Source organism: Perna viridis, chromosome 11 (genome assembly GCF_037379345.1).
Source record: "Perna viridis isolate PV_CMFRI_1.1 ecotype Kerala chromosome 11, ASM3737934v1, whole genome shotgun sequence".
Lineage (NCBI taxonomy): Eukaryota > Metazoa > Mollusca > Bivalvia > Mytilida > Mytilidae > Perna > Perna viridis.
This window is the reverse complement of record NC_142455.1, coordinates 15452442-15470884: the sequence shown is the minus strand read 5'-3', so window position 1 is coordinate 15470884 and position 18443 is coordinate 15452442. Positions and strand designations below refer to the sequence as shown.

At 36.1% G+C, this 18443-nt stretch overlaps 3 protein-coding genes across 10 annotated transcripts in view; 2 read left to right on the top strand and 1 right to left on the bottom strand.

Annotated features, from left to right (window-relative positions):
• Positions 1-1984, top strand: part of LOC148603103 (polycystin-1-related protein-like) — a 259127-nt gene extending 257143 nt beyond the window's left edge. For all 5 annotated transcript variants that reach the window (XM_088553961.1, XM_088553962.1, XM_088553964.1 and 2 more), the window contains one exon: positions 1219-1984. In XM_088553961.1, the coding sequence (XP_088410087.1) occupies positions 1219-1895 (677 nt within the window). In that variant the 3' untranslated portion in view covers positions 1896-1984. The remainder of the gene's footprint in view (positions 1-1218) is intronic.
• A 5469-nt stretch (positions 1985-7453) lies between these two features.
• LOC148603102 (uncharacterized) lies at positions 7454-16957 on the bottom strand. 4 transcript variants are annotated; one of them, XM_088553969.1, is made up of 2 exons: positions 16871-16957; positions 7454-10273 (listed from the first exon to the last, which is right to left on the bottom strand). In XM_088553969.1, exon 2 carries the CDS (start codon positions 10213-10215, stop codon positions 7987-7989), a length of 2229 nt encoding a protein of 742 aa, XP_088410095.1. In that variant the 5' UTR covers positions 10216-10273; positions 16871-16957; the 3' UTR covers positions 7454-7986. The 4 variants fall into 4 exon arrangements, with proteins under 4 accessions (XP_088410095.1, XP_088410096.1, XP_088410097.1 ...); XM_088553970.1 differs by having other exon boundaries at positions 16915-16932; XM_088553971.1 differs by lacking the exon at positions 16871-16957 and adding an exon at positions 15360-15377.
• Positions 15751-18265, top strand: LOC148603101 (uncharacterized). The gene is made up of 2 exons (XM_088553972.1): positions 15751-16587; positions 17773-18265. Exons 1-2 carry the CDS (start codon positions 15781-15783, stop codon positions 18142-18144), a joined length of 1179 nt encoding a protein of 392 aa, XP_088410098.1. The 5' UTR covers positions 15751-15780; the 3' UTR covers positions 18145-18265.
• Positions 18266-18443: the final 178 nt, after the last annotated feature.

Below are 18443 nucleotides of genomic sequence, written 5' to 3'. Positions count from 1 at the left end.
AAGGCCAGCCATGGGTCTTAAATGAATGATGAGGTAACCCTCTTACCACAGTGCAGGATGCAGCTGGCCCCAAAACAACATTATACACAGGCAGTGTTTACCATGGGAGCTTAGGGGGCTTTAGACCACCCCCCACCCAGCGTCTCTTAAAAATAATAATCATCGCCATAAAATTAAGTTGACATATAACTTAGTTTTATCTCTTACAACTATGGATGAAACCAATTAACACCTAGAGTGTGTAGTTTCAGTCGATTTATTTCACGTCATATGTCACCTCCTAGAACATTTACTACTACTATATAAAGTGTGTGTTTCGATACAAGTAGTATATACCATATTAACAGATAAATGTCCAATGTTTAGGTAAAGGATTATTGATACAAGTAGTATATACCATATTAACAGATGTCCAATGTTTAGGTAAAGGATAATTGATAAAAGTAGTATATACCATATTAACAGATGTCCAATGTTTAGGTAAAGGATTATTGATAGAAGTGTAGCTTAATGAACCAAACTATAAAGCGACTCTTAAGGAATGTAACTTAATATCATCAGCAGTATCTTGAATGATACAGTGTATTCAAAATGAGAATTGCTTAAAACATAATGTGAATTGGATAATAAAGCCAATTTTACATCAAGCCTTTTAATTTTGGTTACTTTTTGGAGGTTTGCCTTGCGAGAGCCAAGACTTGTGGTTCTACTAGACATTTTGAGTTTTGAAAAGAGTCAATGTCGGGCACTTGATTTGAATATTTTAATTCACAATATTCATTTAATCCCCATTACTGTCTTATGAATTACCCAGTGGTAGATTCAGAAGGGACATTCAAGCCCCCCATTTCAATCGGAAAAAAGTATATTGTAACATGAAATCTTGATTTTCCATAAATTTTATCCCCCTTTCCCGAATCGTTTGCTTGGCTCCACTCAGCATTAAGACCATCTAACCTAAATTATTCACTCCGGTCTTGTTAAAAATAAACAAGTTCATAAAAAATCTTAAATTTGGTCAGCTCCCCAGCTGACCAATGTCTGGATCCACCACTGCATAGGTACAGTGAAATAGTTACCCCTATATACTCTTTCAAGATAAAAAGTAAACTGAAAGTGAACACAAAACAATTATTGTATGCATGTCTAAGAAATAAAAACATTTATAAATGTATTTTTATGGCTTTTTTTTTTAACTGTACTTTGATTTATTTTTAGCCTCTTCTCTCCTACAACATCAGACAGTTGTACATGCAGATATTTCACAACTAGATGATACCAAACTATGCCAATCTAAACCAGATCAAACTGGTACATACCAGATAAAACCAGATTTATCAAGTTCTTCATCCAACCCAGACTCACCTGATGAACAGCTAAAAAATACTGACAGAGTGAGACTACTGAAGGAAAAAAGTCCCAAAAAAACAAAACAAGAAGACACAACTGAAAGTCAAAAATCAAAAAGTGCAAAAAAGCCAGAACCACCTCACAAACCTACTTTCCATAATCAGGGACTTAGAGAGGTTCAGTCACAAGATCCAACTAAATCTGGGGTGCTCAATAGTCCAGCATTGAAACAATTGAGATCTAGTCTAAGACAAGCTATTGAGCAAGATCGATATTTATTCAAATGTGAAAGTGGAGGTAGTGTAGCTACTGAGTCCAGTTCAGGATCAGAACAAGATGCAATTCATGGAAAAGTTGGTCCACCAATAAAGAGAAACTTGAGAAAAACTAAATCTCGTGGAAAAGGGAAAGGTTCAGTTAATTTAACTTCTGTTTTACTGGATGATCTTGACACAAGTAACGATGAAAATGGTGCAACAGGGACATCATATAAAATATCCGAAACAGAACCAATTTTAGAGCAGGAAAATGCTGGTGATTATTAGCAGTAGTTTAGAAGGAAAATGTATAAATGATAGAATATTAATGCTTTAATATGTATATTGACAGAGGTAATAAAATTACCAAATACAAATGTTTGTTTTTTCTTTAAAATTAACTTGTTTTCTCACAAATTTTCTTCTCTTGTCATATATTTTTTAAAACTTCCTTTCATCTCAATCAAATGTTTATCAATGACGGTACAATCAAATGATTATCAATGACGGTACAATCTAATCTTTATCAATGACGGTACAATCTAATGTTTATCAATGACGGTACAATCTAATCTTTATCAATGACGGTACAATCTAATGTTTATCAATGACGGTACAATCTAATCTTTATCAATGACGGTACACTCTAATCTTTATCAATGACGGTAGTAGACAGTATATATGTAGTTGTATAATGATCATTGTTGTCGTCGTCCTCCATAGACACTTTGTTTTTGCTCAATAACTTGAATATTAGTTGGTTGATCTTATCTAAATAGTTGGTTGATCTTGATCTATATAGTTGGTTGATCTTGATCTATATAGCTGATGGAATCTTGATGTATATAGTAGATGGATTGTGTAAAGTATAGATTTATACAAATTTGTTACGTAAACAGACAATAGACAATATAATTTAGTTCAAACACATTTACATTAAATGGTTATGCGATGTAATATAAAGAATTACAAAGCAACATATTAAAACACATTGGATAATCACACATATGAATATTTTCATGAGCAGAGACTTATAGCAAGGTTTGTCTAATACAAATAAATTTGGGGAAAAAAGTACTGTAAATTTCAGATTGATTGATTGATTAGTTGGTGTTTAATGCCCAAGCAGTAGAATTTCTGCTATATTCAGGCTATGAACATGAAATTATAATGAAATGAACAAGAGGCTCCCAGGAGCCTGAATCGCACACCTGGTCAAAGTTTGTCTTACAAGGGCAATAAATTTAACAAGGATTTGTCCAACAATTTTTACTCAAGAAGATTTTGGTCGGACTTGTCATAAGAATCATTTCAGTGATTGAAAGTTTCTTTCTATCTATTATAGTTTTCAAGATATTGGCTGAAAACTGTAAAAATAACGTCATTTTTCATCTTTCAATGACAATAACACTTACAAGGAGTTGCCTAACAACTTTGATCCCTGAAGACTTCTGAAGGCCTTATTTTAAGGGTCATTTCAGCAATCGAAAGAATTTTGCTTAACCTAACGGTTTTGGAGATATATGTGAAAAACTACTGTCTGACCCCCTTGTTCAATTTTTAGTAGAGGCAGCCATGGGCCGTGTTTTTCAACATATCAAAAATCCCCACATCAGTTCTATGCAGGATACCCCTTGGAACATTCTCACTAAGTTGGTTTCAATTGGTCAAGTCGTGTCAGAGGAGATCATCGAAAGAAATAACATTAAAAATAGCAAAAAAAAAACATCGAAGAAAAAGAAATAACTCCAACATGGCTTAACATTACAATGAACATTTAACCACTGATAGATCTCATCATGCTGAACACTTTAACCATGTCAGAATTTGGCTAAATCTAATGGTTTTGGATATATATGCAAAAAAAAACTACTGCATGACCCCTATGTTCTATTGTTAGTAACGACAGCCATGTTTTTCAATGGATCAAAAATCCCCACTTCAGTTCTATGCAAGATACCACACAGAACATGCACACATTTTGTACCAAGTTTGTTTCCTGTTGGTCAAGTAGCTATATAGTGTCACAAGTGATCTTTGAAAGAAATAACATTAAAAATAGCAACAAAAAAAAAAACAAAGTAGAAAAAGGGCAATAAGTCCAACATGGCTTAACAGATTACAATGAAAATTTGACCACAGATAAATCTCGTCATGCTGAACACTTTTATCCATGTCAGAATTTGGCTAAACCTCATGTTATATTTTAGTAACGGCGGCCATTTTTTTTTCGAAGGATAAAAAATACCTACACCAGTTCTATGCAGGATACCCCAAGGAAAATTCATATCAAGTTTGGTTCCAATCGGTCTTGTAGTTGCAGAGGAGAAGAGTTTTGAAAAACTGTTGACGACGACGACGGACACCAAGTGAGCCCACATGGCCTTCGGGATGGGACAAAACGATAATGATGTCGACAAATTTTGATTGGCATTGAAAAGAAGGAGAGGGGATGAGGGTCAAAGTGCGGCAAAGTCTAGGCTCCTACTGTAGAATACCACAGTAGAGTTCTTTAACGGCATATTTCCAAACAAGGTGCACAACTATGATTTGCGCAGTCAGGTTTTCTGTATTATGGCCCGACGACCCCAGTATGTAGCATGCCAGAGTTACTCAGTTCAACCACCTGGGGCACACAACCCAGTTACTACGTGGACAGAGCGCCCTGGCCCCCGACCAGGGTTCTGAGCGCTATTCAGTCACAAGCTTAGCACTGCTGCGGGCCTATTATTTTGACACCGCATAAGGCGTAAGTTCAAGAAGTTAGTCTGATATTATTACATTACTACAAAAAATGTGACTGATATCCAAATGCAGTAATTACAACTCCCATGGTATTTTAAACTTAATGTTGGAATTTTTCCCATCTGCACCATGAGAACCAATTTGTTCACAGTGTCATAGTTTCCCTTTCTTCTTACGTACACCCATTTTGTTCATTATCTTTGTTTTGTGTGTCTATTTTCCTTTTTTAGTCTTAGTTCTGGGATTATATTCTTTTGGTTTCCGCTAAAATCTTGCAATTGGTTCCCTTGATTACTATTACTCTCTCTCAATATACATGTAACTAAAATACCACCAATTTCTAAATTTACAGTAGAAGTAATACCAGGAATATGTACATTTGTATTTATTATTGGTACTCGGTGCTTTTTATGGTACTGCACACTTTATAGCATCTTTTATTTTAATCTTTCAAAGAATTGAAGATAAGGAATTTTCTGAGAATATTCAACTAAAATTTATAAATTTATTTTCATGATGCCATAGTGGAGCGAAAAAAAACTTGTTCTTAGTTAAGTGTTGAAATTGACAAGACTGACTGAACATAAGTAAGTTGGGATTAGACAGGTCTAAATGTAAATAGATGTTGGATAAGACAGGTCTGACTGCAAATAGATGTTGAATTAGACAAGTCTGACTGTGGAAATAGATGTTGGGTTAGACAGGTCTGACTGTGGAAATAGATGTTGGGTTAGACATGTCTGGCTGATGAAATAGATGTTAGATTATACAGGTCTGACTAGAAATAGATGTTGGATTAGACAGGTCTAACTATGCATATAAGTTTGGATTACACAGGTCTGACTTAATGCAGTAAAATGTGCAAGTTTCGACTAGACAGCTCTGGCTGTATTTGTGAATGGATTATAAATGTCTGACTGTACATCTGAAAGTTTGGATTAGATGGGTCTTACTGTATACTCATACGCTGGATTGGTCAGGCTTGATGTATGCATGAATGTTTTGGTTGGTCAGGCCTGACTGAGTACATGTATGCTGGATTAGTCAGGTCTGACTGTATGCATGAATATTTGGATTGGACAGGCCTGACTGGGTACATGTGTGCTGGATTAGTCAGGTCTGACTGTATGCATGTTTGTTTGGGTTGGACAGGCCTGACTGAGTACATGTATGCTGGATTGGACAAGCCTGACCGAGTACATGTATGCTGGATTAGTCAGGTCTGACTGTATGCATATACGTTTTGAATAGACAGATCTGTTTACCTGTTAGATTGGATTAGACATGCCTGACTGTATACATGCCAGTTGGATTAGACAGGAAGGACTATATGACGGACTTACGACATTTGAATCTTGCGGTTTTCATATGAAGCGTGTTGGAACTTACTGGTTGCAGGAATAAGAATAGCAAATCTGTAGTGCATGCGTTTGTCATAACTCATTAAAAATAGCTCGGGCGTGTTGGTATGGCACGTGACGAGCAACGCTTATTCTGTCATACTGTATTTGTGCCTTTCGTTTGCAACAAAAACAGATGACACGTCTTATATTTGTACCTGTGTTTTACTGAATTCTGAAGGCTGTGCGTTAGATTAAATTAAATGAATACTCACTAGTTTCTTTAAAAGATATATAAAGACATATTCCATTTAGATCAATGCGCTGCAGCATGGTGATGCGTTTTCCGCACAACATACAGGACTACGTTATTGAAGTGTTTTATGTCACAATTTAAAAAAAATGGAAGTCCGTGTGCTCCTAGCTTTTGAGTTAATATTCTTTTTTTATACCATTGTGAAGAAAGTGGAGACAGGGTATATATCAATGAGACGACTACCCATCAAAGTGTAAATAATACAGCCAATGGCAGTCTACGGGCATTCCTTGATGAGCGCCATGTATACATGTTACTAAGTCTGCAGTTCAAAAGTTCTGTTCTGTTCGTCGTAGTTTTTGCCGAACTTGGTAGGAGTTCATGTAACTGAGTGCTTGTTTTCATATTAGTAGTTCGGGTTGACGCTTACCCTTCCGGTGTACTTTACAAGTGCTTAAAGTTTTTATTGAGTACAAGCTTGCTTACATTTTCATGAAGTATCTGTGCGTTGTTTGTTTCCGACTCAACTCTCGTGGTATTGTCGCTGTCACTGTGTTTCGTCAAGAACGTCATGCCATGTTGTGGTGGCGTTATACATTCTTTATGATATCATTGGACTTTGAAAGTCGACAGACGAACAAATTCTAAAAATGCGAAAACAACTGTACTTACGTATCGCAAGTTCGCAATCATTTTTGGGTCTAATTTGTATGCATTTAGTTTATAACAATTTTATTTGCTCAATAGGATAGGACATAAGTTAGTCACACTTGTGAGCGTGTACTCTGACAGAGACATTTAATACGCACATAGTATATTTATGCCTCTCATTCTGTAAAATACTAAATGATATAGTATTATTGCGCAAGGTTTTTCATGTTTGTTTAGTTATTGGTCCGAGGCTAGCCATATTGGGCTGAGGCATAGCCGGTTAAATATTGCTAGCCCAAGGACCTATAACTCTGCCAATATGGAAAACCTTAGGCAATTATACCTTTATTGACTAACTAGTCCAAAACGTCATATTGGCCTATGCCAAAGGATTTTAACCAGGCCAATATGACGTATTGGACGACTTAATCCTGTATTGGACGGCTAAATACCGTATTAGCGCACGTGGGTATTTTGTATTATATTGGCAGTCTTGATCATACATATATTTAGGCGGATATTCGAACGTTAGTCAATAATTTGTATTATTGCGTTAAGTTTTCTATATGGGCTTAGTTATTGGTCCGAGGCGCTGCCGAAGTTCAATATTGCTAGCCGAGGACCAACACTTTAGCCCTTAGTTATTGGTCCGAGGCGAAGCCGAAGTCCAATATTGCTAGCCGAGGACCAATACTTTAGCCAATATGGAAAACCTTACGCAGTTATATCTTTATTGGCTAGCTAGTCCAATACGTCATATTGCCCTAGGCCAATATGGATTTAAACCAGGCCAATATGACGTATTGGGCAGGTAAAAGCCGCCTTGGACGACTAAATCATGTATTGGCGCACTGTTGTTTTTTGTTTTTTGTTTTTTTTTATTATATTGGCAATTTTGATCATATTTAGGCTAATATTCGAACGTTATTCAATAAAAATGATGAAGTAAATGTATTTCATTTATCATACACTAGACGTATTTGTTTTATACAGTTGTACACCTATAGCTAATAAAATCAGAATTAGAATACATTTACATATATTACGAGTATGCTATGTAAACTTTTTAAAATACATAAATAATGCAGACAAGATCTTGTTTGTGTACACTATAGGAAACAAGTTACTGAGTTGTCCAAGAAATATTTCTATAACAGGAGCGGATCCAGATACGTTGAAAAGGAGGGGTACAGGTCGGGGTTCGTAAGAAAAAGGGGGTGCTAGAACATTATTTACATTTTTGTCAATTTTACACATGAAAATGACAAATTTTCCAATAAAATGGTGGGGTACCCACCCCCTGCACCCCTGGATCCGCCACTGTACCAAGTGTATCCATTCCCTACCACAACTACAGATAAGCCCAGAAGAGAGCAAGCATATGTGATCACACGTAGCTGCTCCTATCAGGGATGTATGGCGGAGGTTCGTAGCCAGTGCCGTCTGGAGCAGATGGTTGAGTTTCGTTCCACACGTCATATAATGAAATCGTTCCGTTTCCATGTCCAATGGCCATCAGAGGGCGTTGTGATGGTGAAACATTAATAAATCTTGGTGTCTTTTCAAGGAGGTCATGCGAATGCATTTCGCCAATGACGTTTAAGTCGGAATCAACGCAGAAAACGTTATTTCTTTTAGTATCAGTCACAATGAAGAGGTCATCAAACACACCTATACCTTGTGGGTCTTGTAAATTTCTTGACCTTGATCCATTAAACGTGCCAACATACCTCCCTAGAGAGTCGAGGAAAATAACCTTCGACGTTTTATAATCAGAGATTGCTATTATACCCTCGGTATTTACAGATACATACCGAGGGTAGCCGAATGCAACTCCATTATAGTTTCTGATTGACTCAACTGTACATAAATTGAATCCAGGCTGTATTTGTAAAATTTCTATCAAGGGGAAAGAAAACGGCGTTGTTGTTGCGCAAATAAAACAATCCTTCGCTTCATGGTAAGTGATACATGTGAATCCAACACTTGTTACAAAGTCTCTCTCCCATGTCACAGAACAACCATCGTCAAGGTTTATATAGAATAACGATATCTTTTTAACCTTTGGAAAAGTTACTGCTATTTTGTTCTGTAAACTTGGATGAAGTGATTTGTCTTGGTAAATAACACAACCATACGGCTCATCTTTCAAAGGAAAATGAGTGATGTATGAACCTCTAGTGTTGAAAACTTTCAGGCATTTATTACGTTTATCGGCAACTACCAGAACTCTACTGTTCACCCAACAAAGATCGCCAATGACAGGGATATTTTCGTTTCCTCGAAGACGCGTTGTAAATTGGACCAAAGGTCGGAAGCAAAACGTATTGTTTCCGTTTGAAGCAGATGATATTTGTGATTCAAACGAGATTCCATGAGTAAGTTGTCTGGGCACTGTTGGCGCTTCAATAATCTCATCCACTGTAGGCGCTGTTGGTGTTGGTCGCTGACTAACGTTAGGCTGAGGTTCCTGAACATACACTTCCTGGTTCTGACCATGGCCAAAGAGCATCAAGTAAGAAGGGGGCGGTTCTTCGTCGTCTTGGCTGGTCATATCGGTAGCGGTCGGCGGGGATATAGTCACAGCTGGTGATATAAGCCGTCCTCCATCTGTAGAAACGCTCTCAATAAGCGGCATCTCTCTTCGTTCTTGGGAGACCTGTTCTGACCTAGATGACGGCGCGAGAAGTTCGACATTGATCAAATCACCTTCAGTCAACATATCTTCAAATTCTGTATTTATAATAAATTTTATTTCTTTTTCGTCTGATACTGTTTCTTTCAGAGTAGAAACCTTTGAGGTATAGTCAGTCAAATGTTCCTTCAACTCAGCCAATCCTTGGTAACCAGTGAGTGCGTTGTCATCGTCTGCTTTATCAAATTTCCGGTCAGCCATTGAAAAAGTGGCAGAGAGACTATCTAAATACGAGAGGCACTGGTCCTTATTTTGGATAATGTCTGTCATTTCACTAACGGTAAAATTGTTAAGTTTATCAATAACCTCTTCTTCGTGTTTTGATAAGTAATCGAGTATTTTAGACTTTAAATCTCCAAAATATTTCAAAATACCCAGCACCATGTCATCTTTCATTGACAAGAACCGACGTTCGCGACTACTCAAATTTTGACATAAATCCAAGAGGTCATGCTTTGTACTTGCCAAAGATTTACTCAGTTCTTTTTGGACAAAATTACGAGATTTGATAGAACTGCTACAATCAATCGGGACACAGTCACATTGTCTCGTCCTTCGACAAACTTCACAAATGGGTACCCACGTATCGGTGACAACATAAGTGCATTCATTGCCTGGGTGTTCTTTGCAAGGCAAAGCGACGGAATTCGATGATTCTTCCTCTGTGAATAGAGCGCTAGTTCCAAGGCTCTCAATGTAAGAAGTGTCAATGGTTGTGCCGGTAGCAGGGAGCACTTTTAATTTGCACTTCGGACAAGTAAATGTTCCTTGAATTGACCCATCGGTAAGGCATGTTTTTAAACATTCTAGACAAAAGGAGTGCATGCATTCTAAAGTTCTTGGATGACAACAACGTTCAGAACATATTCCACAAGTTCTCAATGACTTCAGACAATTTGAAATCTCCTCTGCTGTTGTCATTTTGATTCACTGTAAACACAGCTGTCCAATAATTAGCATCGTAGTCAATTTCGAGGGCCTGCAAAATAACAATAAAAGAAACAGTCTGGTCAAATATGAATGCCATTACCTCTTTATCAATAAATTAAAGAGAGAACTGAGTCCGACAGTGAAATTTGAAAGACCGTAAGTTTTGTGGCGCTCAGGCCTGAATGGATCGTTTTGCCCATACTAGAAAAGTGAAAAATACTGGCGAGTTAAAAAAAAAACAAGAAATGTACGCGCGATTATGACTTTCTACTTACAAATCCCTATCGCTCAGAATCAGATAGATTTTATACTGATGAAAACAATTTGCATCCTTTTTCCGTAGGTTTGGTTAACAAATACATTTTAATTCGATTAAAATTTACTGCAAATCTGAAGCAAACTATTAATAATTTTGTAAAATCAGTTCAACATGAAAAATTGTTAAGTAGCAGCTGTTAAATGACGGGATTTTTATTCCTAGCATGGTTACAGGAACGTTATAATACTAAGGCCAAAACAATAAGCTGTTTCCTGCTACCCTACCTACCCTAGTTTTTAGTGCCCTATCCTAATCATTTTATGATCATTTTGGCTCAAGCACTGTTGAAGTCTAGATTGTTTTCCTATTAACTCAATGTAAAATGTTTTTTTTTTGAAAAATAAAATAATTTCCCTACCTACCCTATTTTTTTCTTACTGATAGTATGAAACAAGACCAATATTTTTTGCCCTAACAATCCCATATCACTAAATCATAAAGTTAAAGATCATTTGGGAAAAAGGGTGCTTCCTTCAACATTTGGCAATCATTGAAAAAATATTAAAATCCCTCATTAACAAGGGATATTGACTACGTTCTACCAAATTACATTGCACGTCCGTCAAAACTGAAAACTTATTATAACCAAACATGCAGATTCCATAGCCTAAGAATTAAACAATATGCCAGGTGCAGCTAACAGGAGAAAGAACTTAAAAATACAAAGAGTTCAAGAAACTTTAAGGATTGAAGAGATCAGCTAAAGAAAGATCCTTTACTTTATTTGGGCAGAAGACCTCGGGATATCAAGGAGACCGAGCACATTTAAGACCTTGGTGAGACCAAACATAGAATATGCTTCGACAGAGTGGGATCCATATCGACAATACCGCATCGAATAGCCGAGACAGAAATGGTCCACTGGAAAGCAGCCAAGATTACATAGGCGTACACAACAAGGTGGTTGGTCCGTTTATGAAATGGATACAAATTAAGTTGCTTATATAATGGCATGTTTTGCACATATTTCTTGGAAAAATATGGATAACACCTCCTTGGTGAATCTCTGGATCCCCCAATAGTTACTACTTTCAACTACAGACAGGACCAAAGACTTACAGTCCCCAGCAATGGGAACACTGGAAATCGGCGGATTGCGACAGTCCGTCTCGGGGATGGATCCAGGATTCCAGGTTATAGGGCCGTTAATAGAGATCATAAAAAACGGGGGTCAAACATTGAAGAAAGTTCGGTAGACCCCCTTTGGCCTCATAATTTGGGAATTTTTGAAAATTTGATTAAAGCTGACTTCTAGGTAGTAGTAGAATAGAAAAATATGGTCGCAAACACTGAATATAAGATGTGTTTGACCAGATTAATGACGTTATTCCAGAAGTAACAGTATGCATTTATGTAACTTTTACAAAAACCTTTAACTTCTAAACATTTCTGCAATTTTTTAGATAGTTTTTGTGCGGAACGGAAGTTGCCATACATCGTTGACTCAAGATATTTTTACACGAGTTGTAACTGACAATTATACACAAAATATACGAAGCACGAGAGTCAACACGCATGTGGCCATTATTAAAAGATCGGAAAATTTGGTGTTTTCCAGCCTTTTAAACAGATTTTCCCAATCTCAGCCAAGTTTGAAGAGAATACATGACCCTATATGTTAAAATTATTACCATAAACCAATCAAAACATCTATAAAACACATTAAAGAGCTGGAGAAACAACATAAAATTTTCTTCGTGTAGACTTTGTTTTTTGAGGCAAAAATGTTGCCCTAACTGAACCAAAATCATGAATTCAAGCACGAGACCACAATTAATTTTCAATAGCATACCAATATACATAAGCAGTTTTTAAGCAGTTTAAAAAAATCCACCGACGCAAACTGAATAAAACTTCACTGGCCTAATATAAAGATACCTACAAACAGGATTTTATATATAAATTGTGGAAAATTTTACTATCATTTTCTGAAATTAAAACATATGCCCCGGTAATGGGGTAAACATGACAAATGAACTGATTTAAAAGTCCTAAATTTTAACCTTCTTCCATTGAATCAAATCACAACTTGATCTATTTTCTACCACCAAGACGAAAAACTCCAGCAAATAAGTTTCCAGTAAAATATAAAAAAAAATGTGGAAGGTATCTACTACCAAAGTTGGAACTATATTCTCTCCCAATTTTGGGGGCGCCGGGTGTGCCTCGATTGAACCCGCGCCTGTGATGACCTTTAACTTTATGATTCAGTGCTATATCACCCATGTTTAAGATACCACAGTTGAGGATTCGAACCCCACCTTATCAGTTGATGGAAAATTGGTGCCAAGTTTCGGGGAAAATGAGCCAATGTTAGCTTGGAAGCCCTCCTTTCAAAATATCTTAATCCGACCACATAAAAGATAATTTTATTACCGGGGGCGGGGAGGACTTGGATTTTGTTTAATGAAAAGAATGAAATCAAAACAAATTTTAGCAAAAAACAAACTCAGAAAAAGCTTAAGCCCCCATTACTTAACACAGTAGATTTTCAAATAAAAAAGAATAACTTCCACCGCTGAAGTTTGTGATCCAGTGATAAAGGTTTTTTTTAACTCAACATAAAATCCGAGCCCCCACCCCTACTCAAGAAGAAATTTTAATGGTCTTATTCTAAAGACCCAAGACTGCATTATTAAACCAATGTCAAAATCATTCAATATAACAGACTTCGTACTTGGATATAGTGTTGTAGAGGCAACCGAAGCCTTCCGAATGTCAACCAGGGAGTATATATATAAAGTCAATGTGTCAACTAATGTTATTTTGTCAATGCCTTGATAAAATAAAATTCTTTGAATTTTGAGCAATTGTTCATGGTTGTGAATGTTTTAATTATTACAAAATGGATAACGGCCTCCAGTCACGGACTCTCAGATCTACGGCAAGCCATAGTGGACAAAAATCAATATTTTGTAATTTTAGAAAATAAATTTTTAATATTACAAAATCATTTTTTTAATATTAGAAAAGATTTTTTAATATTACAAATTCATGTTGTAATATTAAAAATTAAATTTTCAAATATTACAAATTCCTGATTTATTAATATTATAAAACATCACACATTTCGTAATATTACAAATTGAATTTGTAATATTAGAAAATCACTTTGCTATATTGCAAAATCAGTCACATTTTTTAATATTACAAAAAGATTTTCTACTATTGAAAAATCGTAACTGAATACAACAAACCCATTTTCTAATATTAGAAAATCAATTTCTAATATTAAAAAATCGTTTTTTAATATTAAAAATTCAATTGAATTTTTGATAATAAATATTGATTTTTAATATTAAAAAAGTGTTTTGTGATATAAGAAATCCAATTTGTAATATTAGAAAATGCTTATTTTTGTCCATTCAGTTCAGTCATAACAGCAATGTGAAGTGATCGATTAGAAAAGGATGGCGAAAATGATGTATCCATTTAATGTAGGTCACTTATATTTTCAATACGAAACGACACCCCCTTTCGTTGAACCAGTCAAGCGCGTAGCTGCCGTTAGGCAAAAAAGCTTTTGCCTGCACCTAATTTTGCCAATTTGTTTTTTCTTTTCTTTTTTTTTTTTTTTTTTGAGATAAAATACATCCAGGAAAGGCATAAATGATGCTCTAATACGCTATCTCCGCGGAGCTTCGGGGGGGGGGGGCTTGGACCCCCTGCCGTAATTTTGCCTACTCTTCAATTTGGCCTCAGCTACGCGCCTGCCAGTAGTGTAGTGGAGATCACCGATGACATATATACATGTACGGAAGAAAAATCTCGGGATGCTTACCCGGGGTATACGTGGATATATGTAGAGCCCGTCATTGATTAAACAAGTACCTGTGCACTGACTGCTAGAATACTAAATACATACATGTACAAATATAACATAAATGTGGTATAGCAAATATTGTTTACAATTTGACGTAAATAGATTAAAATTGAAGAATACGATTTTAATAAAAGATTTGCTAAACTATTTATTTTACCTGCAAAGTCGATTAAAGTCCGTTTGTGTTGTTTTAGCATGGGCATAATCTTTCATCAGACGAACTATTGACCGTAGACATATACACAAATACCTGTCGTGTTACTTGCCACAGGTAAATAAATTCAGTTATCTCCCTTGAACCACAGACCGTCAATGGATAAAAAAAGTTATATTTGTTTATGCATTTTTAAACTAGCCAACTTTGGACTCCCTACACGTTCGTAAAAATGAGAGGGACATTATTATGATAACGCACGAAAAGAGAAAATAGTAACCATCTACATATCATATGTAATGTGTACAACAGAAAATATATAACTAGAATACTGTGAGCTAAATTGATACCCCCACCCCTCATTTAATTGCATGCATCTTTCGACCTCCAAACTGATGTAGATCAAATTCTAAAAAGAAGAGGGTGCACAATAGTAATAAGTAATATGAAGCTTCCGTGAAAGTTTCATCAAAATCCATTCAGTTGTGTAGAATAAGTAACGGGTTAGAGATGAGTACCCTATATACGTCAGGCCGGAATGATAAAGTCAATGTTCGCTGAAGCGAGACCTAAAAAATCTAAAAATTATAAGGTCCACATAGTCAATACTAAATAAAGACTGTCTCATTGAATTCCATGCATTCAGCGGTGGATAAGAGATAGATTCTCCTTGTCTGTATGTATATATATATATATATATATATATATATATATATATATTGCTATGTGGAACCCCAAAATTGATTTGGATCAAATTAGGGGTATAATAAAATTACATATAAGGAAATTAGGACAGTTCATAAATATATAACACTTGTAATATGAATTCCGACAAAAACCAGGAGTGAAAACAGGTGCTCCGGAAGGGTAAGCATGTTCCAGCTCCGCCAGCGGTATCCGTCCCATTACATTACAAGTGAGTAAAATCCGGTAAGACGTGAAATCTCTTCATATTTCTACATGGCAAAAAATTCTTTTGTCTGAAATTATTAAAAATAATAGGGTTTGAAGTATTGTCCAATTTTTTAGTATTCTTATTAGGTCTCTGGTCATTATCAATGGGAGACGAATAGGGTTTTGGATTCGACAAGGAATCGTGTCCAAAAAAATTCCTACCCAACCCTTTTCTGTGTATACTCTCAGATGTTTTTCTAATATCTCTTAATGTGTCCCTTTTCCCTTTCAAATCTCGCTTAGGTCGAGATTTTATCATATCACCTGTCCATAGTGATAAAAATATTTGCATATCTGTGTTTCTACATGTATATAGACCTGAAAGTTGAAACTAACTACACCACAGTTCGTAATCGTTTGTTTTGCCCCATGGCCAACTTCTACGCTATTGGATGTATGTCAGGATCGTCTCTTGATGGGGTAGACTTGTGTTATGTGGAATTCATCGGAAGTGTCGAAACCGATGAATGGCAACATCGCATTCTCAAAGCAAAGACGGTACCGTATAGTTCCGAATGGCGACAGAAACTAAGATTAGCACGGGGCCTTACGGGTGTTCAACTGATTAAACTTCATATAGAGTACGGACATTTTATTGGAAAGACTGTTCAAGATTTTATCAAAAGTGAAACTATAAATGATCTCAATTTCATAGCTTCACATGGACACACGATTTTCCATGATCCTACCGAAGGATACACCTTCCAATTGGGCGACGGAGAAACCTCTGCAATTTATCTCGACCGACCATTTATCTGTAATTTCCGAAATAAAGATGTCGCTTTAAAAGGTCAAGGGGCCCCGCTGGTTCCAAATGGGGAGAAGTTTCTATTCAGAGAAATCGATATATGTATAAATTTGGGTGGAATAGCAAACATTGGAGCTAGTTGTATACCAGGGTACGATGTCTGTCCTTGCAATTATGTCTCCAACAAGCTTGCAAATGTATTTGATCCTGAACTTGAATTTGATATGGACGGAAAAATTGCGAGACAGGGGAAAATACTGGAAGATGTATTGGCACATCTCGAACAACTCCCGTTTTACACACAAGTTCCCCCTAAGTCTCTCGGTGCTGAATGGATAGATGACAAAGTCATGCCGCTTATGAATGTAAGTAACAATAATGTCACTCTTTCAACGCGCGCCCTCCAGTTTTTTTGTTTTTTGTTTGTTTTTGTATTTGTTTTTTGTTTTTTTTTTGTCAAACACAACTCTTAATTCCGATTCTTGTATCCATCCCAGTTTTTTAACAATGATCATTGTCAAAATACATGTATTAGAAGATATAACAGACACAAAATACCCGCGTCACACCATAAATGGTGTATAGAGCATCATAAAGAAAGTGAAGCGTTTTTACTTATTCATGCATAAAACTAAAATAATCAATTACTTTACAATGAATGAGTTGCGGTAATTGCAAAAAAATGCACATACATGTCCGTTAACTAACATGTACAAATTGTACTTCCTCTATAATGTATATGTATATGTTTATGAATATTTATACAAGTAAAATAAGCGTTTACTTCCTTTTTAGTATACATGTCAAGTCTTGAATCCGGTGTAGTATATATATCGCAAAAAAACTGTCTAAATCGGGATGTAGCTATTAAGTGATCGCAGGCATAGATCCAGTTGTTTCATAAAGGGGGTTCCAAGTTGTTAATGTTCACGATATTGACTAAGTTGTCACTTCATCCCCACCTGGATCTGTCAATGCACATGTCTTAATCGTATTATCAATGTAATGGGCACCTGTCCAAACTGAACACAAAATACATCAACTCATCATACTAGCACTCTGCATAAAGAAAATGGATATGGTGAATATGTCAAAGAGACAACAAACCCACCTGGATGAAAATGTCAGCCCAATGTCACCCATTGTCTTCAATGAATGGCGATGGAACCCTCACACCACAGGGCAGACTGAAGCTGGACCCAAAACATTATACACAGGCACAGCGAAATAGCTACCTCCATTAATATCATAATACATGCAACGCCTGCTTACTAGTAAATCAAAGCTTCATTGTACCAAATACCTGTTTACACAAATTCTTCTGCATATATTTTGAACGCATGGCTGTCAAACTGAGTGCTCCATATTTTGAACACCTGCTACATCGAACGCTCTTAAATACTGAAGATCCGTTTAACTGATACAGAAGCATGCAGTTATAAGTTCTGAAATCTCTATAATATCTTACATGCACAATCTCTATGTTTTCTAATGCAGAAGTTCCATGACTGCATTGTGTAAGCAAGTCTTCGTGTTTGTTCTTTCTTCAGGTACAATCTCATAGTATTCAAGATCTTTTGCGGACATTTATAGAACACGTGACCATCAGACTGGCAGAAGCTTGTAGGACCGTGCAGAGGACACTTTATTCAGAAAACAATAGAAAAGACTTGAACATTTTAGTCACTGGTGGTGGTGCTTTTAACAGTTTCTTGATGGGAAAGTTTGAGAATAAGCTGGCAGATGAAGGCTTCAAAATTGTAAAAACAAACGAAAATACAGTTGCATTCAAAGAAGCGTTAGTTTTCGCATTTCTTGGTCTTCGATGTCTTCTCAGTAAGGAAAATGTTTTGTGCTCAATAACTGGAAGTCAAAGAAATTCAATTTCTGGGAGTTTACATAAGCCAGGTATCATTGTGTAGGAAGCATTGTGTTTTGTGGAAGAGAAACTGATGTTTGACACTTTAAAAATTACAAATGAATGTTTTTTTTTAATTATGGATTATGGCATTGTAATTGGGAAAAAAAAGTTAAAATTTCAAATGATAGAGTTTTGCACAAGTGGTTTCTAATTGATTATATAAAAAAATCCTCGTTTGAAAACGAGACATTCTAGAAACACTCACAAAGTTACCCCTGTCATGTCTGGTTGTATTATGGAACAGGAAAACCATCAAAAACGGAATATTTTTACCGGAAATGAAAAATAGGGCCACATTAT